The following is a 25,355-nucleotide window of genomic DNA, read 5'->3' on the forward strand; positions in this document are numbered from 1 at the left end:
GTCACGGCGTTGTGTCAGTCCTGTTGACTTTAACTGAGCTTTTGGGTTGCTTTTATTAAGCGTTATAACAATGAAAACACGTTAAATGAGCAAAAAGCAAACGCTGCACAATCACCATATTTGAGTTTCACACTAATAATTCGCATAGATTCATTTGGGTAAAATGGGCTAAACATTCATTCAGATGCAACATGGAGGCTCAGAAAGCAAATATGCTAAGAGTCAAATGTTTGTTTGACTGCAGACTTTGGATTCACACACTCAGTGCATCTCAGGATACACCACCTTGTGCTCCCAATTCACTTATTCAACATCAGTAAACCACTGTTAATATGGCTTAATCTGAAAGTTCTGACTCAAACTGGGTGTAAAAACACTGTGCCACAGAGAAATACATTTAATTTATTTTATTTATTTTAATTAACTCAGTATTAGGAGCGAACCACTTTCTAATGATCACTGATTGAAAATGATTACAAAGTTTTTGCACCATAAAACAAAATAAAGAAGACAAACATTTGCAACCTGGCACGTTTTGGATCAGTCTGGATGTAGTTGTGCTGTGGGAATGGAAACCATATTCTGTAAAGCAATAACATTAATTTGGGGAAATCTACTAAAATGCACAGCATTGTATTATATAATTCTGTTTAGATCTGTTGATATTCTCACTGGGCCATACTAGCTGGACACTGTTGCCACAAGACGGTCTGATCAAAATGTATCTGACCTAAAAACCTGACTGGTTATTTTTAGCCTTCGGTTGGTCTCTGTTTTATTTGTCCAACCTCACAGAGCAACAGGCATCTCTGTGACGGCCTTTTCTTATTTAAATCCATTGGTAATGACTTTCCTTATTAGAAAGCACTGCGAGCCTACTAATCAGGGAAGAGAAGTAGGAGCTGAAGTATTACAGATTACAACAGGCCTCGAGTTGAGGCCATTGTGGTCATGACCAGGACACAGGGCCAGATGCAGAGCGTCTGAGAAGGTCACCGCACAGTGACAGAACAGCGGAGTCATGTCGTCTGCCTCAAGAAACGTCACCAGTCCCACAGGGAAGCTGCACAGCACCCCGATCCGAGAGAAGCGCCTGGTGAACGGCAGCTGGTGCGGCACCGCTGCGTGCCAGGCCGTGTACTCCCCGTCGAAGAACTCCACGCACCACGACTCCTCCCCGCGGCCCAGCCAGCAGCTCTCAGTGGTGCCCCTGCGAGGAATGCTCGGATAGGTGACGCCCAGCTCCCAGTACGTCTTCCCAGTCACGTCAATCTCCCAGTAATGGCGGCCGAAGCTGAAGCCCTGCAAGCTGAGGACATTGAGGGTGGTGTCGAAGCGTCCGGGGAGGTCGGGCAGCTGCTGCCAGGTGTCTGTGTAGGCGGCGCTGTCTCCCTGGGAGGAGATGATCAGCTTTGGGTGAGCCGTGTCTGGATCCAACCTCACCTCACTGGAGTCTGAAGACAACACAGTCATTCATTTATAGATCAAGATATAGTTACACATTTGGAAGGAATAAGGTTTGAACTGACAGCTCTGGATGAGTTTCCTCATTATAGGGGTTTGTGCGCGGATGAGGACTAGCATGTTGTTGGTGAGACTGAGCATCTGTTCAGTTTTGGCCTCGTCCAGACGGACGCTGCTCGGGTCCGTCCGGTTCAGCAGATCCACAACCCTGGAGGAGCAGAGCACGCCCGCAATCAGCTGCCACTGTTTCATGTGAAAGCCTGCTTTTCAGCTGCTCATTGACATCCATACCTGTCTGTCGTCTGCACGTCCGGCTGCTCAGAGTACGAGAAGAAAGACTGAGGAGAAGGAAATCGCATCACACGACACGTAGTTACAACAGAGAATGACTCGTGGGCTTCGCTGCTGATCAGTTTAATCACCATTGTATCAGGATCTGTCTCGGTCTGGTCCAGCGCCGCCGTGAGTCTGGCCTGGTCCTGCTCAATCTCCTGGATCAGAGAGCAGGTCTTCTCCATCATCCCATCCAGAGCCAACACAGCAGCACGCTCCTCCATCTCCAGATGGGACAGAGTGATCCTGAGGTCCTCGTCGAGGACAGCCTGGATCTCCTGGTATTTTCTGAGAACGTTCTCCCTGATCACCATGGACTTTTTCTACGTCAGCCATAAGCATGAATCTGTTTACTTCACAGGTGTCCTGTTATAGGATCAGGATTATTTGTGTTATAATGATGTTTTCATGTTTCTGGTCCTAACTTACTGTGATTTGTGATTGCCGTGCTGCCAGTTTCTTCAGTCTATATTTCACTGCTTCCCTTTGCTTCTTCAGACACTCTTGGTGTTGTTCTAGTGTCTCCTGCACAAAGGGTTGTACATATGACAACTTATATGTTTGGATGATGTCTTTTTTATATGCTGCCACTGAGCCACTGGCCTGGCACTATGCACAGATGTGATCCCAAAGGCAAGTATCCGATATGTAAAGTGGGAGGTTAAATTATTAGTGAGAGCCCACTTTAGCCAGAGTTACTATACAGTAAGTCTCTAATCTGTAATGAGAGACTCAGTAAAAAGTACTCTTTCAGTATTTAGTATTGTAACTGTATTTGTACATGTCTTGCTACAGTTGCTAAATCCTTTTCTTCTCTCTTGCACTTGTATGCATCAGTTTGACGAACAACAGAAAACAAGATTTCGACATATCTTGTTTTTTAGGGTGTACTCACAAGGCCTAACAAAATTGAAACAAAGATTTTATTAATCTAACACGTATATGTATGTTTTACTTGGAATTAGTTTGAATATAACTACGGTTTTTCAAGACACAAAATCAAAAGAAGTTGAATTTATGACTTATTTAAAAGTTAGTGATCTCAGGAGCCAGAACAGATCTGTGTTTGTATAGAAGGTCAAAAAACTCCAGTGTGTGATTGGTTCAATAAAAGTCAACAGGTCCATGTACTACCTCTCACCTTGTTTACTGACCCAGTGTGTTTATTGATGAAATGCAAAGCAGGAGAATAGAGAGCAGTAAAAAGAGGCGTGGGGTACCTTTGGTATAGCTGAGGATCGTATGGTTCATGGTGATTTAAAGCTTTATTGGCTTAGATTTCATTACAACAAATGGCAGTGTGGGTTTTCATTTATAAAACAGTACTTTCAAATACAGTTGCTTCCTACATTAGGTGTTGTATCTACTTGCTGCTTCATGTATGTTGGACACTGCATTAAAATATATCAATATTTGTACTTCCAATACATGTAAAGGGAAAGAGTCAGGTCATGTTCATGGGAGCCTGAGAAGAGAGAGATTTTCTGTTTGTCAGGGTTAGATGAATGTTTGATGTGTATAGTAGCCAGAGGAGGAAGATGATGAAGATGATTTGATTGATTCGTTTTTCAAGTGGATCTAAAACAGTTAGCGGGTCAGCTGATTGCTTTACCCTTGGCTTTTTTGTTTTTTTATTCTTAATCGAAGGACTCACTGAGTCAATTCTTGCAAACTTTGGACTAAAACCATTTCAGCCCAAGCGAAGGAAAGCTGACACGCGATCGAGCAACGAGTGTGGGCATTTTGTAATGGCGCCATGAGATTCTACTTGCACTTACAAAGTTCCACAGGAATCAACAGCAACAAATAGTAGGAATAAACAAGCGAGAAAGAATGGAGAGCAGTTCCACGTAAAGCAAAGTAAGAATAAAACAAGCGCAGTCAAACGAAATAACAACCGACCCGACTGGTCATTCATTCTTTGTCATTTTTGAACATGGAAGAAAAGTCCCGTTCCTGGTTTCATGTGCAAGTCTAATTGTAGAAATCACCCGGCTCACAGTCTCAGGAAGCATCAGAGCACAAAAGAGTCCAAGTCATGGCTTCCCTGGTCATGTCAGGATAAAAAGAACAAACTGTAGAAGAAATGGAAACCAACCAAAACCTACACCTAGATTACAGTTGTCATGTGCTATCTGGATGAATGTACAGTATATACGCATGCTGCTCTGAGTGCTAGAAGAGCTTGGCCTTCTTTTTCATGTCGTTGCGTTTCCACAGGGGGAGCCTGTCAAACTCCTGGATCTCCATTCCAAAGATGTCAAAGAACGTTTCAGGTGCTAAGTGGCGCTAGAATTGAGAACAAAGGTGGAGAAAACAAAGGAGTGGGGAGGGGGGGGGGGGGGGGGGGGGGGGGGGGTCCCTGGTTAGCACCAAAGCCATAAAAAGGGTCACAGCAAAAAAGACAAGAAGCAATGGATACTGCACATTCCTTGCTACAACTACATTTGTGTAACATGTGTTGACACAAAAATAGAGAACTCCAGTATCTATTGCGAGCAGGCAGCTGGAAAACTGATACCTCCAGTCTGGTTCTGTCCACATCCCTGGGCAGTTTAGCTCTCCCTCTACTGGTTATCATGAGCATTTCATAGGGATACACCTTCAGAAGAAGACATTCATCAGTGAACAGGTCAAACCTACAAACTGGAGTCAGACCACCTTTGTCAAGCAACAATTAATTTGTTTAGTTTTTTTTGTAATTCTGACCGTGACAAAACTAGGGAAAACTAGGTGGGAGAACAGGTGTGTGACAGGGCGTGAGAGCTGGTCATTACAGTAGGTTGTTGAGGAAATGCAGGGCGCTGTGGTGAGCACACTTCGCTTGGTGTAACAACGTGCAGTAGATCGGGGCAGGAACATGAAAAACTCAGGTATGTAACTCACTTTTTGAAAAATTTAAAGCAAACTAAAATAAGGAACTAACATCAGTAATGTAGGCCGGGTAAATCCACATGGGAATGAATGTCCTGGAAAACTAAGGCCGTCTACTTTCCTACATAACTAATCCCTCCTGCACAAGACGAAACTGACAAATGGTAATTATGTTTGGTAGAAATGCTCATTAATAAGCTACATAAAGCCTTGAAACAACTCATATCAACACATAAGGACGTATATACTACATAGTATATAGTGATATGAGTTGTTTGGATGACACTGGATCCCTTCACTGTATGTCTCATACAGCATCCAGCCACTCTACAGTAGGTAAACGCTATATGCAGATGAACATGGAGAAGCCAGCATGCTTAGCGCTACAGCGACTCGCAGCTCCTGAAGCAGCATGCGAGGTGAGTTTTTCACTTCCAGCAAAGATGACGTGTTATATATATCATATATATACTGTATATATGTATATATGTATATATTCTTCCACCAACGTCCCTGCTCTATGAAGGTTAAACGCCACCTGCTGATCAGTTAATCTCATTAGGGAGGATTTGTTTTTCTTAGTTGAATGATCTCAGCTAGTTGCTGTAAATAAGTGTATAACTATGAATATTGAAGTGTAGATTACAGTGTGGTTATTAGTACAAAAAGGAGAAGATACTTGCTTTTGGTTCCAACATATTAGGCATAGATACTCCCCTGTCCATCCTTGCAAGTGCTGCACGGCCATCCTTAATGTGCTAAAGAATAGAACATACACAAATATAATATAGTGGAAGTGATGGCATGAATATGTCCACTAATGACAGTGGGCACAGTGTTCACTGGATGGAGCTTGGCTAGAATTCAGTATCTCCAGATGGGCTGATGTTTTCTGAATGTATTTGTAGGGATTTTTCTATGGTGAAGTAAAAACAAAATGTCATATATTTAACTGTAAAACTCAGCTTGAGTCCAAACATTGGTAAACAACACATGGAACAAGACATGAGGCGATGGTTGTACACTGCATTTACAGTAGACGGGTTCAACTACGGGGCGAGTGCATGTTCAAGGATCACTCCATGCCACAGCACCGCCGGCCCCGTAGTTGACGTGAATCCAGAGGTGATGCAAGCATCTAGCAGGGGTGGGGCGTGGTGCATTCAAGGGCAAAGTACCTCTCGCAAACCCGTGTGCAAGCAAATATGTATGATGCAAGGTGAGGAAGCATGCCATGTGAAAAAGCAGATGAGGGACATACCTGAAACTCTGCAGGACAAAATGGGACAGAAAATGAGACTCACAGTTAATGGTTTTGCTGTTTGCCAGGCTACTGTATCTACAACACTGCTGTCCCTGATCACACACTGTGTGACTAAGTCAGGCTTTTAGCTGCGCGTCCTTTCATGTACACAAACAGCAGCAGGCCTTTTCCTAATACTGTGGCAGGAGATCTGTGTGCTAGCCACGTTTCATGGCAGCTCTCACCTCTGCCTCCCCCACACATGTCGCCATAGCTGTTGTACTGGGTGAAATCTGTTGACTGGGGCTGTGGAAACACATATAGTGGTGCATTAATAGTAGGTTATGAACAGATTGAGAGTAAATTAGGGTTGAAATACTTTATGCAAGGTACGTAGTTACTAAATTGTGTGAGTGGAAGTGTGTTCTCACCCGATGCAGCCCATTCCTTCCATACCCAGGCAGAGAGTTAGTTTTAGTTGGAGAAGTAGCATCTGAAACAGAAGTTATGTTTGGTTTTAGGTCAAATATGACCAGACGAGTTGTTTGGTGTTTTATAGCAGTAACTACTCAGGTGCTCTGTACCTGCATCATAGTTGGTCTGTTTGGGGTCGTAGCGTTGAGCAGAGAGGCTGCGAGCGTGACGCTCTCTGATCTGCTCTTTTTCCATCTCCTCCTTCAAAATGAGCTTTCCTAACCCAGACTGAATCTACACACACACACACACACACACACACACACACACACACACACACACACACACACACACACACACACACACACACGTACAGAGATATTCAAATGCAGTGTATATCACCAAAAGAAATTGATGAAATACACACTGTTAGACGTTTGGATGCTGGGATCAGCGGCCGACCTTGCTGAGATGCTCCTCCTGCAGTTGCTTTCGTTTCAAGGCCTCTTCCTCCTCCTCCTCTCTGGATTGTCTTCTCGGTTCTGAACCTAAATAATTTGGACACCAGTGGAAAAAGTTCATGCATTACACACATATATATATATATGTAGCCTACACACACACACGCACGCACGCACACACACACACACACACGCACGCACGCACACACGCACACACACACACACACACACACACACACACACACACACACACACACACACACACACACGTCCTTCTGGGGAAAACCATGCTTCACATGTACAACCTCATGAAATGCTTCAGAGATGGAATTTAGAGAATGACAGTAAGACAACGCTACTTGATTTGACAGGTGGATGATAAAACACAAATGTGAGACAGAGTTGGTGAGACAGATATACATAGGGACTTAATATAATATTATTATATTTGATATAAGTGACATGAGGAATATTAACACTTCATGTCAAATACACAGAACAACACAATGTAAGACAGACAGACAAAAGTCAGTTTGAAGTCAGTCTCAGTTATCTCTGTCCAGGTCATTTGTGGCACTATGTGTTTAATCAGTGCACGCATCATGTGCAGTAAATTAAGGTAAAATGGGTAAAACCGAAGCTTCCTCAAGCAGAAAATAACATGACAGCAAAATAAAACTACACATTGCTGCTTAGTGCAAGCAAAGCAAAAAGGAAAATACTGTAACGCCTGAGCAGCGTGAGCTCAGAGGGAGGCGGGGATGCAGTCAGGCTTTTAGGGCTAGAGGGGAGAAACAAAAAACAAAGGCAGGTCATCGTGAGGTGTCTCTTGTAGCAGTGCAAGCAACGCCATCCGGAGCCTACTGTACCTAAAGCAGCGAGCGAGCAGGGCCAACGGTCGCCCTCACTCCGCGAGCCGTCATCCAGAGAGGGAGCATGGGCAGCGGGGAAGGTGGCGGATCTGATGATGTCATCAGCGGACTTGCTCTGACGTGCTACAGCAGTTGTATCTAGGTTGGTAACCATGGGAACTGATCTATCAGCGTCTGGGTCACAGTCTCAGCCAAAGGTTAACATCCTAGCACCATCTGATCGTCGGGCTCAACGATCGTTTCGTCTCTGGTTTCAACTAAATGGCGTCTGCAAAGAATGTCTTTCCCAACAAGTCACTGAACGCGGGACAGGATGGGATGTGGTGGTGGAATATTTTTAGCTAACTTCAGAAGGATCTTACACTTACTGTGAGCAGGGATTTTCATTTTTCTGTACAGTAGATTAACACGTCTACCTTCTGCGCTTACTCTTGGACAGTGAAGTGTCCTTATTCTGTCATGGCCACGCGGCCTCGTGTGACTTGTTAAGACCGACAAGTGCAGTGTAAAACTGGCTACAGTGTGAGACAGAAGAGGGTTGGAGACAGACTTCAAACGGTGCTCGCACACTGACACTGGACGTGACTTAGATGACCACACAGTTTCAGCCCATCAACAAAGATCCTGTTCATTAACGAGAGAACACAATAACTGGTGCAGTGGGTCCCAATCTTTGTGGCTCAAACACTCCACCAGTGTTACACCTAATATATTCTGAATAGAGAGAAATATACATATGTCACAATAGTTTTTAAGTGAAGTGTTTACATTTAGGTTTCTGTATTTTTGTAACTTAAAAAATGCTATTACTGTCTATCTAAATAAGTGGATAAATCACACTGGTTGGGATTCACTGAGCAATACATTTAAATTAACATTCAAACAGACAATTTCCTCCTCATTTTACAACAGATTATAAATACTGCATAGGTACCATGTTGTTTGTAGATGGGTGGTTTTCTGTAGATGTTGCTCCCCTGATCTGGAAACATTCAAACACAGACAGAAGGGACATTTAATGAGCATACACGGACTCCGTTATACAAATATCTATCATTATCAGCTAAACATCAAGCCATGATGGACAAGGTTACAGAAAGAAATCACCCCCTGTTGCTTCTGACACATCCATGGAGGGGCAGGCAGACAGACAGACAGACAGACAGACAGACAGACAGACAGACAGACAGACAGACAGACAGACAGGTAGAGCAATGACAGGGTGCGCTCCAACTCATACCTGGGAGGTGGAAATGTTTAGGGGTCAGAGAGAGAGGCGGGGTGACCGGCCGGCTGTCGGGCCTGAGCGGGAGAGGGGAGCTCCGGCCACTCGGCGGGTCAGTGCCTCCAGTGAGAAGAACCAAGAACAGAAAATGAGCAGGGACACCAGAGAGCCACACTCTGACTCCAACTGGTGCCACACAACGGGTTCCCAGTTGGACCGTTTAAGGCAAACGTTCTGATCGTTGCATGGTTTGGGAAAATGCACACAAGCAGATCAAGCTGGCAGGGTTATAAATAGAGATGAAATGCTTGAGAGATGAAGTACAGCGTCTGTTAGTCTGTTGTATAATACGAGTTCATGGTTCAACAGAAGTTCACATTTCAGAAGTTCCATCTCCCAGCATGCAACAGCTCAGTCGTATTACAAACCTCCTTTTATCTCTGCCTCACAGTTTATTACAAACTACCCACTGATGCTGAAAATGCAAAGACGTCCTTTAACATTCAGGGATCTGTCAGTTTAGGCATTGGATTTGGATTAAGCGTTATCTCTTACGTCCATGCATAAGTGCATAACACACAGTCACTAACTTTCTCAGAGGCTGTGCTAGTCAGACGTGAGGAACTACACGCAGGTTAGTGAGGAATCAAAGCCTTGGCAACGTGGGCTGCACTAAGACACAGCTACGACCAGAATGGAGCAATGGAGCCAAGATGGCGGATGGGACAATGAGGGGAGGTGGCACATGACCCGGGTGACAATGGAGATAGCCTGTTGCCTTTTGGGACGGACGGCAGCAAAGAGTGGAGTGGGGCCCTTACCTTGGCTATGGGGGAGGAAGTGGTGTCTGAAAGGGGAGGTGGGGCGGGAGTCACTATTTCTGGAGCCCACACTGTTACTGCACAGGGAGGAGCAGAGCTTCTGCATGCCTGTCAGAATCTCTGCAGGATGGCAGTGGGTGGGACAGCACCAGGCAGCAAGGTGGACAATGTGGGAGGGAGATAGAAGGTGAGGGATAAGGAATAGGAGTATAAACAGGAAGGAAATGTTGGAAACAAGAAATCAAAGAGACCTGAAGTAAAGTAAAAAGTACTGCATTCCAAATGAACAGTAACAAAAGGTATTATAGTTTAAAAGTAAACGTTTCAAATGGAAACTACCAAACACAAGAGGAATTGTGTTTTTTAAAGGTGCAAAATTGACTTGAAAGCTGTTGCAAATGGAAGGTTTGTAAAATATGACATAGGAAATCTAAGAATAGGAAAAATTAATAACATAACAACAAAAAGTCAATTTTGAAGTGAAGAGATCAAGACAAGGCAAGTGAGAAGCTCAAAGTGGAGGGTCAGTGACCTCAGCTACCTCCCCAGTTCAAAGCTCATTCATCCATATAGATTTGGAACAGTGTAACATAAACAGGCAGGGTGGGATTTAAAACTACTTACCTGGCCTGTGAAAATGCTGCGGAGACCGTGACAGGGTGGGGGTGTAACCATGGCGATTATAAACCGGTGATCCTATGGAGCCTTGACTGGTGGACCTTTGGAGGATGCGCTCTCTCCTGTCATAGGAGCCCTGACACACACACACACACAAACACACACACACACACACACACACACACACACACACACACACACACACACACACACACACACACACACACACACACACAGTATTTAGACCTACACTTGATGGATAGCGGGCTAGCAGCAGCGAGTGTGGCAAAACAATATGAATATGCTCACCTCACCAAATGTGGTTGGCGACATGTTTTTGGAGGACTAGGAAGAAAAGCACGGGTTTTAACTTCACAGAGGCAAAACACTTAAACACAGCATCACAGAAATCCTCCCTCAGTGGCAGCACTGCTTCCGCCCCTGACCCCTGCTTCACGCGATGAACGCCTCCGTTCCTCATCTTACCTTGTCATCCGGCAACGGGGAGCGCTCCCTCCTGGCAGTGTGGAGCTGTGAGACACACAGGGTTGTTTTCATGAGGAACACAAGAGGCAAACGCCGCTTTCTTACTGCACAGTTACTGTGTGTAACTGTGTGTTTACCTCTCCCACACTCTCTCGCCTCTCCTCTTGCTCGTCCAGGGAGGTGGTGTACATGGGTTCATAGGTAATAAGATCGGGGCGCTCAATATCATAAATGGCTTTGACTTTTGGAATGGCAGCTAGGTCTCTGTAATCAAGGATCTCATTGTCTACTTTTGCCTAGGGAGACAAATAAAGACAAACACACGGGGGCAAAAGTAAGAAGGGATTGACAGGAGATTCCTACAGTTATAAGGGTGACGACGCACAGTGTTCAGACGTGACTTCGCGGCGTGTCTTACATAGATGGTGTGACCCGGTGAGCCAGGTATGCTTGAACCAGGTCTGGAACAAATACTCTCAGACGACGACCTCGTCGGCTGTGGGTGGAGAACAGCCAAGGGTTAGTCACAGCGGTGTCTCTGTGGCTGCCGGTCTCCCGTGGTCCGCGGGCCCCAAGCTACTCACACACAACACCACTAGAGCGTCGGTCCTTATCGTGTGTAAGCAATGGGAGGAACGCCTGCGCTCAGGCTCTGAGAATCACATCGAGACGTTTGGAAACGCTAACGCGTCATCTCATGATTAGGTCATTCATTTGCATGTTTGCAAAGTGAATGAGTTGTTTTAGCGCTATGGGTTCATGTTCCTGAAAACCTCATGCCTGTTTATGCGAAACGAACCGTTTGGATGGCAGCAGCAGCAGCAGCGGCAGCAGCTCTGACTGTGGCGTAATTATGGGTTTCCTCCTAATGAGGAAATGGGGGATCTTAAAAAAAGGACAAATTAGCCATCTGCGATATTGTGTCTGCTCCTCCAAAGGCGTGCGCGTCTTCGTCTCATGCACCTTAAATGTGAGCGTGGTTTAAGGTGATCAAAAGACAAGACGGAATGGCTCCGAATGGCACACAGAGCGGGGCACTGCAGGCTGTCTCCAGCAGGGGGCAGCGTACAGTGAGTCGTGTCCTATGTACAGTGTGTGGTGGAACACGGGATGATGCCATCTCATAGCCAATAGCGAATACAGTACCTGCCTTTCTGTTTTTTGGAGGAATGAGAGGGACGGAGGCAATAGCTGTGGAGGAAGGGAGAGGGGGGCGTTCACAGGACATCACAGGGGTTGAGCCTCTCCGGCCCGACTCACACTTCACACAGACGTTAAAGGACACACCTCCCCATTGAACTGAACACACATTCGTCCACACAAACGTACAAAGGCGCGTGTTCACGCCAACAGGTCACCACGGGAGAGGCGACGCTACGCTTTCAGACACTCTCTTCATCATAACACAGCAAAGGGTTTAAGCCTGGACAAAGTCAAGAAGGGTGCAGGGGCTAAATCCTACCCGCTCCCTGTGTTTCTCCTCCGTTCTGGTGGTGTTCTTGCAGCCAGGATGCCAAACTGTCGACCCTGAGGAGGTGGACATGGAATAAAGTGAATTAAGGAAATTACACAAATATGAGCAGTGGAAATGCATTCAGAGCCAAAGCAGGCAAAAATTTCTGTCACACAACTAATGAAAGTGCTTGAACAGCTTCTAGTAAAATATAGAATAAATGATTGAAACGCTTTTTTACAGCCAGGCCTTCCTCGACTTGCAGAGGAGCGGGTAACCCATCATTTTGGAACAGTATCGACAGAACAGCAGGAGAGTTCACCTTGCAGATACATCTCTTCCCCTTCCGTGAACATCTGATTGCACCTGCTGCATCGCGCACAGCTGGGGTGGTAGTGCTTATCTCCCGCCTGCAAAACACAAACGCACGGGACCGGCACGACATCAGGGCAAAATGAAGATCAATGGAGGCCGCAGGGAAGCGCGTGAAGCGGAGCCGCGGCTTCCGGGAACTCAAGGCGGCGCGCTGCCCGACGACTCTGGGCCTTTTAACAGCCACAACCTTTTAGTGCAGGGGACGCTTTCATCAGAGCGCTCTCCCCTTTAAGATTCCCCACCGGTGGAACAGTGGAACCGAGTTGCAGTAAATCTATTGAATGCTAAGAGTATATTTTAACTCAGTAGTTCAAACATTGAGCAAACATCTGTGAATATCTCTATTCCAGCCACCTGTCTGGCACAGAGAACCTGGTTCAAATATGTGAGCGCCCTCTTTTAATACCCTGCGTAATGTAACCCAATAAAAATGATCAGACAGCTCCAGCTCCTGAAATTTCCATAGCCGCTGATGTGGCACTTTGCGTGCAGAGTGCTCCGTTTAAAAGCGAGAGCGACTTTGACCACAGGTGATAAATATCCTGGTGAAATTTGCCTGCGGAATAAAAACACTCTACACTATCACAGTTCAACAGGCAAGTAGCCATCGAGATATGGAGCCAGCGACTTACATTTGCATTTTTCAATCTACTTTATTAAAACATGTGGAGAATTGCTTCACTGCAAAGCGAGTGCTTCAGAGCTCCTACACTCACTTACATTATAGAACACAATTTGCCTCTCAGGTGTAATAAAGTTACTTATGCTGCATGTGTAGCACGCCATTAAGCGCTCTCCCTGTCTTCCCTGCTTTTAATAGCTGCATTAATTACCACTGCCTTTGTCAAAGCGTCCACGGGGGAGCAGGGACTATGCAAACCCGCTGATGCCTCCGCAGTGTTTGACCCTGGCCTTGGGTCAGTGATTAGACTATCAGACAGGCTGGTGTGGCTTTGGCTCCGCTGATCCATTGGCAGCCGCTCTGGGCTGCGATGCCGAGGCCTTTTCCTATCGTCATGAAGGCCTGCCTTAGCGCTGGATTACCATAAGCCTGGCTGGCTCGCTAGCCGTGACATTTTCATACCATTAAATGACACATAACTCAGCGTCTGATTGGATCGCTGTCCGCGCAGGGGACCAGTTAGCGCTTGTGGAAGAGTCCAGGGAAAGGAGACACTGGGAATGCTTTACGTAAACTAAGCCCAGGCAGCGTAATATCAAGGGTTTCATAACACCTGCATGGAAGGGTATTAATGCATAATGATTACTTCCCAAAGGTCAGATCACAGCAGGTGTTTTATGTAATATTTATATAAGCTAGTATAAATATGTGCAAGCATGCGAATAGTTGAGCGATGGAGGGACCTGAAATTCTGCTAAGAATTAATCTTTTAGTTGAACACAGTCATGTCGAGAGTCTGTTTGGCTCAGTGCTGAGGAGATTACACTGGAGATTAACAAACTACATATCACAATTTCCCTCCGTTGCCACATTCTCTGTCTGCAGGGAAGGCGAATTCAGATCTCACACAAAAGAACTCAGCACTAGATTAGTATGAGGGTTAAAATATCAAAGCCTAAATTATTCAGCCTATTCTAATTGTAATTTGACACCGTATGTATAATTCATAACTAAATACAGTGTTGAAATGATCAATAAGGATTAAAAGTTAAGATAAAGTCGCTGATCTATTACAAATGCAAACTTACCGTGGGTAGGTCTCATATCCATGCGCATGATAATCAATCTTTTTGTATGAACATAGACTCACTACAGATTAACCAGCTGCACTAACACTCATGTTCCTGTACATCTGTGACTGCGTCGTACCTCTAGCACCTTCCCTGTGATGAACTGATGACACGCCTCGCACTGAACTCCAAAATGGATCTGGTAGTCCTTCTCACAGTAGGGGGCGCCATCCCTGAGAAAAGAGACCGACCTAAACCTCGGAGACTCGACAGTGACATAGTGAAGCGTTCATGGGCCGCGCGCGGCCTGTAATTACAGCAAATACAAGCTGCTTACTTGCTGATGTATTCCCCAGTGAGCACTTTGCTGCAGGCCTTGCACTTAAAGCACCCTAGATGCCACTGTTTGTCCAGTGCTAGGAGAGCCTGGCCGTTCTTAATGTCTCGACCACATCCTGCGCAATCTGGCCGGGACAAAAATAACACATGAATTAAAACAGTCAAAAACAAACAGTTCTTGTGTTTATTTAGGTTGTAATGTGCAATAACTGACAGTGAATTGTGGAGTAGATTATGATGGATGCTTGAGACAACTTGTTAGTTTTGACCCTTAACACTAGATGGTGATAGAGTAATGGAAGCAACACTCCTAATATCATTGGTCTCTTACTGTGGTTTTAAAAGGCCCCTAGTATCCAAGTGGGATCCCGAGGCCCTAAAAGTGTCAGAGCTTCGCTTCTAAATGAACACTCGTCTCGGCTTCTCGTCTTTAATGAATGGAGGGTGAAAGCAACACAGAACCTACCGCAACCACGGGGGACAATAACTACGCGTAGCATAACGAGACTGCGATGATGACGTAAGGAGGATCAGCATGCCTTATTTATAGGTGACCTTGTCTAAAAGCTCTTCAAACGCCAAAAGACTGACTACTGGGGGCGAGCGAGAGGGAGCAGGAAGGAGAGAGAAAGGGGAAGAGTGGAGTTGGAGGAGAAAAGGCTTGAGGGCTGCCTGGTCCCAGCTCCAGAGGAAACGAAATGCACGGCCATGCATAATTTAGCAAGGCCTGTCTTGGTGTTAGTCATAAAGCAGCACGACTGGGCCTACGTGAGGGTGCGAATACAGAGAAAAACTAGTTACTACTGAATAAATTTTAAAAAAAGGTTGTGTCAAAAGTTGAGTTAAATTGTAGAAAAGTCACAAATGAGTGTAATTCACCATTACCGAAGGGAAATAATGTCTATAATATATAATATATAATGTATTTTCCAGTATATCCCAGTTTAAACCATGTTGGATGAACAGTTTACTGACTTTTCCACCAGTTTCCATGTATATTACTGTTTGTTTAGATTCACATCTTAACTTATTTGGACTTAACTTAATCATTTCAGGTAAACTAGCTAAAACAATTAAACGTTTAGATAATCGTTTTAGCTAAACTAACTAAATCGTTTTAGCTGAACTAGCTAAAACGATTAGTCAGCAACTACATTACATGTCATGAATGAGTCGAGCCTGATGGAAACTTCCAGATCTGAGTTGAAGTCCCACCAGCACATGTGTCCATGTCCAGTACTTACTGCTGGAGCCCAGGATGTCCTTCGGTCCCGGCGACATGGGCTCGACGCAGTACTGACACAGACAGTCCTTCCCATTAAAGGTCACCCTGTCGCCGGCAGGGAACGGCCGTCTGGAAGCAGGGCGACATTAAGGATTGGTCAGAAAACACGGGCTGTGGGCCCCAGTGGTGAGTATGGAAGTCTATTAGCTGTGGCTCGCAGGTTGTCTGACGGGGCCAAAGATGACACAGCTTCATAATGTGGACATGCGTCAACACTATTTGCCTGAGGAGGCCATTCAGAGAGATGACACAGAACATGTGACTGGAATCCATGTACAACTACGTATTCTTTGTGTTATATATGTATTTCTATCATTCCGTGTGATTTCATCAGCTTATACTGAGACCCAGGACTGGACGTCTTACTTGCAGATGGTGCAGACGAAGCAGGCGGGGTGGTAGGTCTTGCCCAGGGCAGTGACCACTTCCCCCTCCACAAAGTCCCCACAGCCATTGCAGCGGGTCCCGTGCATGCGTTGGTAGTCCAGCGTGCACAGATAGTCTCCATTCTTCATGAAGAAGCCCCCCTGGGCAAGGTCACAGCCGCACACTGTGAGGGGACACACACATCGTCAGGTCACGGCATGTACTGCCCACATGACACCATCAAGCTAACCTGCGCCTCCTCGCATCAGGGGCTTTGTTATTGACAAGTTCATAAAACACATACAATTAAATATACACACAAAGGGTTTATTAGAGGATGCATGTACTTACATCTGTATTCGTGCATATTAGACCTGTAAAATTAGACTACATAGAAAAGGTGTGTGTTGGAATGCACATTTAACCACATCATCGTCACATGTGTCACACATCACCTCAGAATTATCTCAGAAGGAGCCTGAGGATTTAATAGCCTTTTGAAAATGACACAGCTAAGAGGGAAAATATTTGGATGTTTGAGATAACAACGCCTAATCATTCTTATGCAATGAGCCAGACTCAATCCTGGGGATGAATGGGCGCGGGTGAGGGAGAGAATCTGATTTAATTGCATTAGGGCCAAAGGATGATGAGATTAGCTTGTAAGCTAACTGAGTCAAGAGAAAACCCAACAGCGGAGATTTGGTGACCTTTGTCTGCGATGTTGGCTTTTCAACAGACGCATCTCATTACATAAAATGCCGTTTTGGAATCTTTCAACTTGAAAATGGAATTGAAGTGAAATGAAAGTGGTGCATGTCACGGAAAGAGTTCGACACATGGCAAACAGCTGTTTGGAGATTTGGCTGCCAAGTGATAGTATGTGCTCATGTTTAATTCTCATCAATCAGTTTGATGAGTGTCAACCGTTTCAGTCTGTTCCTGTTGTGCGCAGACGCCCACACGCACGCATTCGCCACCACCAGCGCTGTAAAAGCAGGTATATCCAATTGTAAAGGTCAGAAATAGGTTCTAATCTGTGTTGCTTGTGTTATTCTGGGCCCGTGTCCATCTAAGCTAACTCTTTAACGGGCTCCAGTGGTGGATTAACTCCAACACCGAGGTACGTTCAGCCTCCAGGCGTGTGACTGCTTGGCCGATCATGGGCGGCTACATCATAATCTGCCAAAAATCCATCAGCCATAAGACTAAAGAAGATGGATTAGAGCTCTCGCTTGTCAGAGCTGTCTGGGCGGCACTTTAATTTAAGTCTGTCCTGGGAAGATGAAGCTGAGTCATGCCGTCATGTGTCCCCCTCACTGGAGGAGGGAGAGGGGATGCGTTTGGGGACACATATGGAAAACAGTGAGTTCACTCTGTGCTGTTGTGTGATACATCAGATACCGCACCACTACAATACAACGTTTGACAAAACTGCTGTTGATCAGGCAGCTTGTTCTGAATGAACGCAACCAAACGTTTTCCTGTTTTGAATTTTAATACATCACACGTTAGTTGCCAATATTCACACATCTCCCACATTATCCTTCCCTGGATTTAGAAAACAATACTTGTTTAGCACACATTTGTAAAATGTAAACACATAATTCATTTTCCCAAGACTCTTTTTTTATTAGGATTGTCTCACAAAGAGTAAGGCTGAGCCAAAACACAGTAGTAGTGAAACCCAATAACATAAACTCATCAAATGACTTAACTGAATCTTTGTAAATGTGATCTCTAAGTTAAGTCTGTAAATCCACAGCTGTGCAGTACTCTACCTTTACAGGTGAAGCACTTAAGGTGGAAGTGCTTGTTCTGCACCCGCAGCACCTCGCCCTTACATGGCTCCCCGCACTTGTAGCACTGAATCAGGGGCTTATCTGTGGAGTGATGATGCGTGTCCTGCGCATGAGCCACTGCAAAAGAGGAGACACCAGCTTTACCCATGAACATTGAGCGTCAGCGTGGAGACAAAGTAGAGAGAGACAAGCAGGGGTATAACATGTAACGCTTGCCCTTCGGACCATGGACATTTATGTAACGGGCATCTCAACCCTTGTTGATGAGTCACTGTGGTCCTGCACAAGGACCTGACTCTGCAACATCACACAAACACCAGAGATAGAGAGCAACCGCTGAGAGCCTGTCACAGTAAAAAAAAGAACAACACTGAGCAGGACAGCACAATTTGGGGTTCACGGTTCAGATAGGCTCTCCAGAGAGCACCGGCCTAAATACAGTCTGTTGATCAGTGCGGGAAGGAACTTCCCGCACTGCTGAGGAGACGAAACCTGGGTCTCTATTAAGTTAATGGCAGACACAGGTCTGGATGGATGAAACCATCAGCAGGGTTCATCCTCTGATGAGCATGAATGCCTCCAGAGAACAATATTTCAGAAGTGGACCAGTAACTGAAATTTAAAAATGACTCTGCTTAGAAATGTAGACATCATTTCCCAATGTGAGGTGTTATGACAGCCATCACTCTATAATTATAGACATACAGTCCATTATCATGCTGTTTTATCGCTACATTAGCCACCATTATCTAGATATCTAGTCATTCTGCAAAAACTTTGGGCGTCCCTCACATTAATCCAGCACCGCTGCATGGGACATAAACGCTGCTGCAGTGCCGCACTGCACAGAGCTCCTCATCTGTGCCGAAAGCGGCAGATGATTTCACATTCCAGCGAGGCAGCTTCTTCCCTTGATCCTCTCATTCCCTCTCCTTTTCAAACAAAGACACGCAACACGCACGCGCTTGGAGAACACACACTAGCGAGTGTTTGGTCTTTCCGCTCCGCAATGAATGAATAATTAGTCTGCAGGGCTAAAATAAGACACCACCACAGGCTCAGAAATAGCATCACGGCCAATCGATACACCACCGCACAGAGGCATTACACTGGCTTATTGATGACTCGCCTTCCAGTTGCAGGAGCCCTTTGATACTGAAAGATGGTGTAATTGCGGCAAAATCTAAAGAAATTAGAACCAGATCAGTCTCCAGAACATTATGCTTTAATGAGACGCTTTAACATCCTTTGATTCATGCTCCAGGGGAAGCGTCAACTGTCCCATGCTGCTTGTTGTGGAGAAAACCCAAAGAGCATCAATCGGTCCACATCGGGAGTAGAAGAAGAGGGTAGTAAGAATGTGGGCATGAGTGTCTCCCTGGTGCCTCTGATGTGATTACACTCAGCAGGACAATGAGTCATCTCCGGGCAAAACGCTCTACTGTGACACTGAACTGAGTCTCAGCAACTCAGCGTGTGTCATTGCACCTCCATAGAAAAACACCAGCCATCTGGACAAATGCACACGATAAAACGACCCTGAAGTTTGTTACACTTTGTTTCCTGATGTCCACTATTTCACTTGGATGTGCCAGAACTGGTCTGTCATTAAAGCGGCTGCTTAGGTTCGAGAGCACAGACTGTGCTACAGCGACGTGTGAGCACGAGACGCGAGCAGTCAAATGATCAGACATGCTGCAAGGAGTCAGTAAGGAGAAGTAATTGCAATCCTGGCTTATTTTTGATTTTATTTTATATTTTCTAAATAATAAACTTTTAAAATGCACTCTATTATATTCCTGCCTATTCACGCAGATGTGACAGATGTGGCACTGGCAGCCTAGGTTCCCGTTTCAGTCAGTATTCACAGGTTCGATCCAGTTTAAACATCCACATGTAACTACATGTAACTAACACATGTAAACTATAGGATTAAACTTTGTATTTTTTTTTATTTTTTTATTTTTTTTTGTTTTTAGCAGCATTTAAAAGTCAACATTGCTAAGGTCAGACTAACAAAAATCCAAGACAGATGCTCGGACAGTCTAAAAGCTGAGGTTTGAAAGGGATTTAGGTTGTTGTTTTTCTTTATTTTCGTCTTAACTGTAACTTGCCTCAGTTGTAGCTACAAATGGGAAGAAATTGGCAAAATCAGGTTGAGCCATGTTAACACAGTGCCTAATAAAGAACCCAACATGAAAAGATTTTAAATGTAAAAGTAAGACCCTGCATTTAAAAGTGTTTAAAATAAAGCAGCATTTGTTTTACTAGACTATACGCTATAAATAACTATATGCTATAAATAACATACAGCAAAACCACAGCACAGAGCAACTCACTGTGAAATATACAGTAGTGCACTTTTTCCGACTGCTGCTCCTGTTCCTCATTCTGGGCTGGATGCGTTGGCTGTGCTGACAAAGTGATCTGTCCTGCCTCATCACCAGGGGATAAAGTGACTGATATGAGCCTAAACACACAATGGGCACACGCTCGTGCACACACACGCAACCCACAGCGCCGAGGGAACAATAACCAGCAGAACATCCCAAAGCTGGGTGCATTCCACCTCCACCCCCACCCGCCGCTAATTTAAGCAGGGCCAAGCTGTGTTGGCAGAAATAAAGGCTGCCGATGATACTCTGGGGGGAAGCGGCGAAGGCCCTGAGGACAGGTTTTCCTGTAACACGTGCCTTGACCTCGCTGCTACATTATGCTTATTGACAGAATATCCCGGAAAGATGATTTGGATTATTTGCCTTCGGTCCTGACCGTGGAGCCCAGAAGAGTTCAGAACCACGGCAGCACTTTGCACATGCACTTGCAGTAAGAATTCAATTAAACTAGAGATGAGAGAGGATCTAATAAAATATTTAGTAGCGAGCTGCCTTTGTTATTGTAAGATTTGCAGACAGAAGAATTTCCAGACAGACAGCAGCCCCAGAGGAGTGTGACTCTGTCTGCACAGCTCTGTGTGTGCGACAAAGAGAGTTAGAAGTGCAGAAGCAGCCATCTTTAAAGCTGCTGAGGCCCCAGATGTGCCTGGAATCATGCACACTTTTTAGTCCCATTAACATCCACCCCATTCAGTTTGGGAAGAACTATTCCATGAATACTCCCCTGTGTATTTCAGTGAAATACAGCCCACAGTGAAATCCCAGTGCAAGATGGGGCGAGTGTGGACTTCGGGGGGAGGGGGTTTGGAGCTCCTTATCACTCAGACATAACAAGAAGCTGTTAACCCTCCCCTCCATGAATATGTATGGCTGCATTCACGGCCTCCCCGCCCCGCTGCCCCGCCACCAGCGCCCCAGACAAAGCACTTCAAACGCGGGCACAAATTAAAGGGGGGGCCCTATCAGTGCCCACCAGGCCCCCCAACCTACAACAAGTAATCCTCAGGGACCTGGGTTTGGAATAATGATCCGTTACGCACAGTTGATCACCACAGTGTGGAGCGCTTGTTATCGGGCAGGTACACAACAATAACAACACTGATGAACAGACACACGTCCAGTTCAGCCACTTATGAGGCCGCGTGGCTTCATGAGCTGCTGAAGCCATTGTGTGTTTAGAAGGGGACATGATGAGCGCTGCCTTTCTGCTTCCTGTGACAATCCAAACTGCACCCCGTGCTGGTGTCACGTGGTTCTCATGTGACACCCAGCCTGTGCTTTAGGTCGGTGACGCTCTCGTCTCATCTGTACATTCTGGACCAGCTGTACGAACAGCGTGGCTCCACTTCCAGGGGACAGACGGAGGCGAGCTTCAAAGACGAGGCACCACTGCAGTTGTCTGCAGCGCCCTGCGAAATCACGGTAGGAGGCTACCGAGGCACATGACACTGGACTTGAACGTTCAGATCCTCAATGCACAGAGCTGGAGGAGGCGGAGGACGTACGGGACATGTGACGGCAATCAGCCGAATCGAAGGCACGCCGTCGGCTTCTTCAATGCCCAGCGTGTGAGAAAGACAGAACGTGAGGGAATCAACCGGTTGCACAAACAGGCAGGGACCTCAGAGGAACATGTAGATGAAGTTAGAACAGATCAGATCTGCCCCGGGTTCACATGGCCCCAATAAATGACAAACTACTTCCAGGGTATTCTTGGCTTTGAAAATAGGACGACTGGCTGCACACCGACAAAACGCTAACACTGCAACCCCCTGATTATGATTCATTGTTCCTGCTGAACTGTATAATTCAGTATTTGGTCAGCTGTGCATCCTGACAGCACCGAGCCCACCTGGCCTCAGACTAGCTGTATGCTGAGCTCCACTGAGGATCCAGTCTGAGATTGGAGGCCACAGACATCTTCATCCAGCTTTTGTTCAGCAGCTGAGAATCAAGGAGTCTGTAAATGTGAATGTGGACGATGAGGACGATAAGTTTTCCTTCCAATGAAGGGAAACTTCCGTACAGGAATAGTGGGGCGTGAACATATGGCAGCAAGAGGTTACGGGTGTTCTGCCGGCACGGGGGACCCGATGGCGGTCACAACCACATAAGAAGGACTGCTCCAGCGCCGGACGCCGCCTCCAGCCACCACAACGCTATCAGATACATAAACAAAGCTACGCTGTGATCCGTCTAAAATAAAGTCTCTACAGAAGTTTTTTTTAAGCAAATTATTTTCAGGCCGAGTACAAAAATATCACATGCCCACACACAGAGCACAAAGTCTGTTTATCTGCACAGGCTGGATGAACCCGTGAAGCATTTGCTGAGACTAAGGACTAAAACTGAGTCAACCTGTGACACTTAATGGGTGTGGAATAACATATACTGCATATAATGACTTATTACTATGATTAATGACCTGTGCATTCATTTGCAGCCCAATGAGGTGAAAAGGTGATGTAATACTCTACTTTTCCCACTAAGGAATATTTATAGATCTTAAGGTTTCAGGTTTAACCTGTTTAAACAAAAGCTGCTTCAATTTCACTTAATAATAATAAATATTCAAAGTGATAATTTCCCCAGTCAGGATACAGTATTTACCACTGCTTTTAAACAGAGGATTTTTGTATTACAGCAAATTGTGACTATGTCCCTTCTTGCTGTGAGTCATTCTGACAAATAATGTCACAACCGCATGCTTCACCCAACGTCAGCGGCGCTCGGCCCTTGACTTCATTCACCTCATTTCTCCCACACAGCCGGGCGTCCCAGCCATAGGTGGTGACTGCATTTTTCTCCCTTTTTGAACAGGACTCTGTGAATGAGGCCACGGCTGACAACAATGGAGCGTACCTTTCGGATGGTCACCATGGCAACGGCTGCAGACAGAGATAGAGGGAGAGAGAGAGAGAGAGAGAGAGAGAGAGAGCGAGGAGAGAGACGGGGAGTGCGGGTCCATAGCTCTGCGCAGTGTGGATCCCTACACTAGTGCTCCACTTTTCCTCTGTCCGTGCTCCCTTTTATTCAGACACTGCTCTGAGGACGAACCAGCGATGTAAAGCCCTGCTATTAAATCCAGTGTCAGGCATCTACACAGCAAGCCACTTGCTTTGTTCCAACACACGTTGTCATCAAGGCTGATGCTGCCAAATTAAGAGTCTCTCATCAACTCATCAGCTGCTAGAGAGCGTTGAAAAGGGTGTAGCATGATCAAGTCTGTAACTATGTGCCGAGAAGTAGATTCGTGGAGAATCATGAGTCCTGCTATCTGCAAGCAATACACACCCACATGAAGAAAGACAAGCTCCTGGTGCTGTACCACCATTCCAACATGTACCCACATATACAAAAGGAATCAATTCAAAGACAGCAGAGGAAATCAAGTTGATGCCCTGCACGTCTCCACACGCACACACACACACACACACACACACACACACACACACACACACACACACACACACACACACACACACACACACACACACACACTGCAGGCAGTCAACAACATGACAGGCAAAACAAATCTTCTGAAGACACACAGGCTCAAATACCTTTTTCTTTGACCATGACCATTGGACTGCGCCAGGGAGCGCTCTGAGAATCAATCACCAGTAACGCGGCAGCTGCAAGTTCCTTTTTTTAGGCAGAACTGGAGCAAAAGGAGAGTCAAGACACCAGAGGGAGAGAGACAGAGCGAGAGAGAGGGAGAGCGGTGTAGGCACCGCTTAGCTCTCCTGCCGAAAACACAGCTACGGCGTGGTGTTTGCCTCCCGACTGTCTGTTTCCCTCCCATCCCTCCTCCTCCTCCTCCTCTGCCCACTCCTCCCCTCCTGCTCCCTCACTCAGCCCCTCTGTTGTGTCAGCCGCCTCCTCAATGCAGCAACCAGGTGGCGACTGCTGCCGCTGTTTCACTGTGACAAAAACCAGAAAACCCCCCCAATCCCCAAAGCAGAGCTATTAAACCAGTGGACTGAAAACACAGCGTCATGTAAGGATGCACTGTGAAGGCGGGTGTTGACAGCACTAGCTTCTAGCTTCTATCTTACATCAGACTTTATTATTCCCTGCATTTTTCATGTTGTTTCACAATGTGCTCATTGTTGTGCTCAACTATAATGTGAGTTTATGAAATTCATTCCATGAATCCATTCTGTTGGCTCTGTTGTGTTTAATAAATACAAAAATATGACGGCAGCAGCCTTAAATGATGAAAAAGTGCAAGGCTGACTTTATTTCATTTTTCAAATTGAGGTTTTTCATGCAGAAATTAAAAGAAAGCGTAAAACTATCAAGCACATAGAGTTTAAATGAAGTGAGCTATCTAATCAGATCCATTGCTCCATTGCTGTAGAGTAAGGTTAGCCTCGCATTGAGCGACAGGCCGAGTTGTTAAGAATGGCACTGCTTCCAAAAGGTCACAGACAGCATGAGAGGGAAGATCGCCCGTTTAAGGTTGAAGGTCAGCTTTACCCTGATCTCCAGCATCAGCTTTGCATTAATATCTTCAGTGGATCTCTCGGAATCCAATTACAGAGACCACGGGAGGGCACATTCCTCGCTGAGCTGCTTCCCCGGCTCTTATATCATCTTCTGAAATGACCACGAGAGAGCGACGCTCTCCTCTCAACTCACGTCAGAGACTCAATTCATATACTGCAATTTTAGCAGAAACATTTGCAACATTTGCAACAACAACAAGAGGGACCAACTACCAGCAGTGGAATGCGTCCATAACGCCACCAGCCATTAGAGACCACTCCTCGGCCGACCCAGTGTCCCTGTAGCTTCTGTGGCCGACTCTCAGAATACTTCCACATCAGCACC

At 45.8% G+C, this 25,355-nt stretch overlaps 2 protein-coding genes across 22 annotated transcripts in view; both read right to left on the reverse strand.

Moving 5' to 3' along the window:
- Positions 1-110: 110 nt before the first annotated feature.
- On the reverse strand, positions 111-2,903 carry LOC114842130 (probable E3 ubiquitin-protein ligase TRIML1). Of its 3 annotated transcripts, none has more exons than XM_041067576.2 (5): positions 2,227-2,903; positions 1,887-2,120; positions 1,756-1,778; positions 1,530-1,672; positions 111-1,454 (listed from the first exon to the last, which is right to left on the reverse strand). In XM_041067576.2, the coding sequence occupies exons 2-5, from the start codon at positions 2,109-2,111 to the stop codon at positions 883-885; spliced, it is 963 nt and encodes a 320-aa protein (XP_040923510.1). In that variant the 5' UTR covers positions 2,112-2,120; positions 2,227-2,903; the 3' UTR covers positions 111-882. The 3 variants fall into 3 exon arrangements, with proteins under 3 accessions (XP_040923510.1, XP_028983507.1, XP_028983508.1); XM_029127674.3 differs by having other exon boundaries at positions 1,756-1,802; XM_029127675.3 differs by having other exon boundaries at positions 1,756-1,802; positions 1,887-2,903.
- A 140-nt stretch (positions 2,904-3,043) lies between these two features.
- Positions 3,044-25,355, reverse strand: part of LOC114842126 (actin-binding LIM protein 1-like) — a 28,829-nt gene continuing 6,517 nt past the window's right edge. For 3 of the 19 annotated variants that reach the window (XR_008692635.1, XR_008692632.1, XR_008692627.1), the window contains exons 2-24: positions 18,103-18,240; positions 16,322-16,505; positions 15,915-16,024; positions 14,669-14,795; positions 14,471-14,564; positions 12,587-12,674; positions 12,274-12,338; positions 11,958-12,002; positions 11,230-11,307; positions 10,949-11,107; positions 10,812-10,856; positions 10,635-10,670; positions 10,332-10,461; positions 9,708-9,827; positions 8,902-9,006; positions 8,596-8,643; positions 7,659-7,799; positions 6,791-6,876; positions 6,499-6,622; positions 6,346-6,407; positions 6,160-6,220; positions 4,319-5,940; positions 4,019-4,086 (exon numbers count right to left, since the gene is read on the reverse strand). Coding sequence is in view for 3 of the 19 variants with exons in the window: in XM_029127652.3 (XP_028983485.1) it covers positions 3,973-4,086; positions 4,319-4,399; positions 5,355-5,429; positions 5,933-5,940; positions 6,160-6,220; positions 6,346-6,407; positions 6,499-6,622; positions 6,791-6,876; positions 8,596-8,643; positions 8,902-9,006; positions 9,708-9,827; positions 10,332-10,461; positions 10,635-10,670; positions 10,812-10,856; positions 10,949-11,107; positions 11,230-11,307; positions 12,274-12,338; positions 12,587-12,674; positions 14,471-14,564; positions 14,669-14,795; positions 15,915-16,024; positions 16,322-16,505; positions 18,103-18,240 (2,138 nt within the window). In the remaining 16 variants the exon portion in view is untranslated. Of the gene's footprint in view, positions 4,087-4,318; positions 5,941-6,159; positions 6,221-6,345; positions 6,408-6,498; positions 6,623-6,790; positions 6,877-6,938; positions 7,571-7,658; positions 7,800-8,595; positions 8,644-8,901; positions 9,007-9,707; positions 9,828-10,331; positions 10,462-10,634; positions 10,671-10,811; positions 10,857-10,948; positions 11,108-11,229; positions 11,308-11,957; positions 12,003-12,273; positions 12,339-12,586; positions 12,675-14,470; positions 14,565-14,668; positions 14,796-15,914; positions 16,025-16,321; positions 16,506-18,102; positions 18,241-20,462; positions 20,577-23,269; positions 23,923-24,082; positions 24,319-25,355 lie in introns of those variants that run through there. The other 16 variants (XR_008692634.1, XR_008692640.1, XR_008692628.1 and 13 more) reach the window with 16 other exon arrangements.

This window comes from Betta splendens, chromosome 15 (genome assembly GCF_900634795.4).
Source record: "Betta splendens chromosome 15, fBetSpl5.4, whole genome shotgun sequence".
In the NCBI taxonomy this organism is placed as follows: domain Eukaryota; kingdom Metazoa; phylum Chordata; class Actinopteri; order Anabantiformes; family Osphronemidae; genus Betta; species Betta splendens.

What these genes read in the sequence shown, in the direction of transcription:
- LOC114842130 (XM_029127674.3), bottom strand. Translation starts at nt 2,111, where the DNA reads ATGGTGATCAGGGAGAACGTTCTCAGAAAATACCAGGAGATCCAGGCT. An exon ending in AGACAGATCCTGATACAATG is followed by an intron (nt 1,803 to 1,886) that starts GTGATTAAACTG and finishes CCTTCTCCTCAG; the next exon opens with TCTTTCTTCTCGTACTCTGA. An exon ending in GAGGAAACTCATCCAGAGCT is followed by an intron (nt 1,455 to 1,529) that starts GTCAGTTCAAAC and finishes TGTTGTCTTCAG; the next exon opens with ACTCCAGTGAGGTGAGGTTG.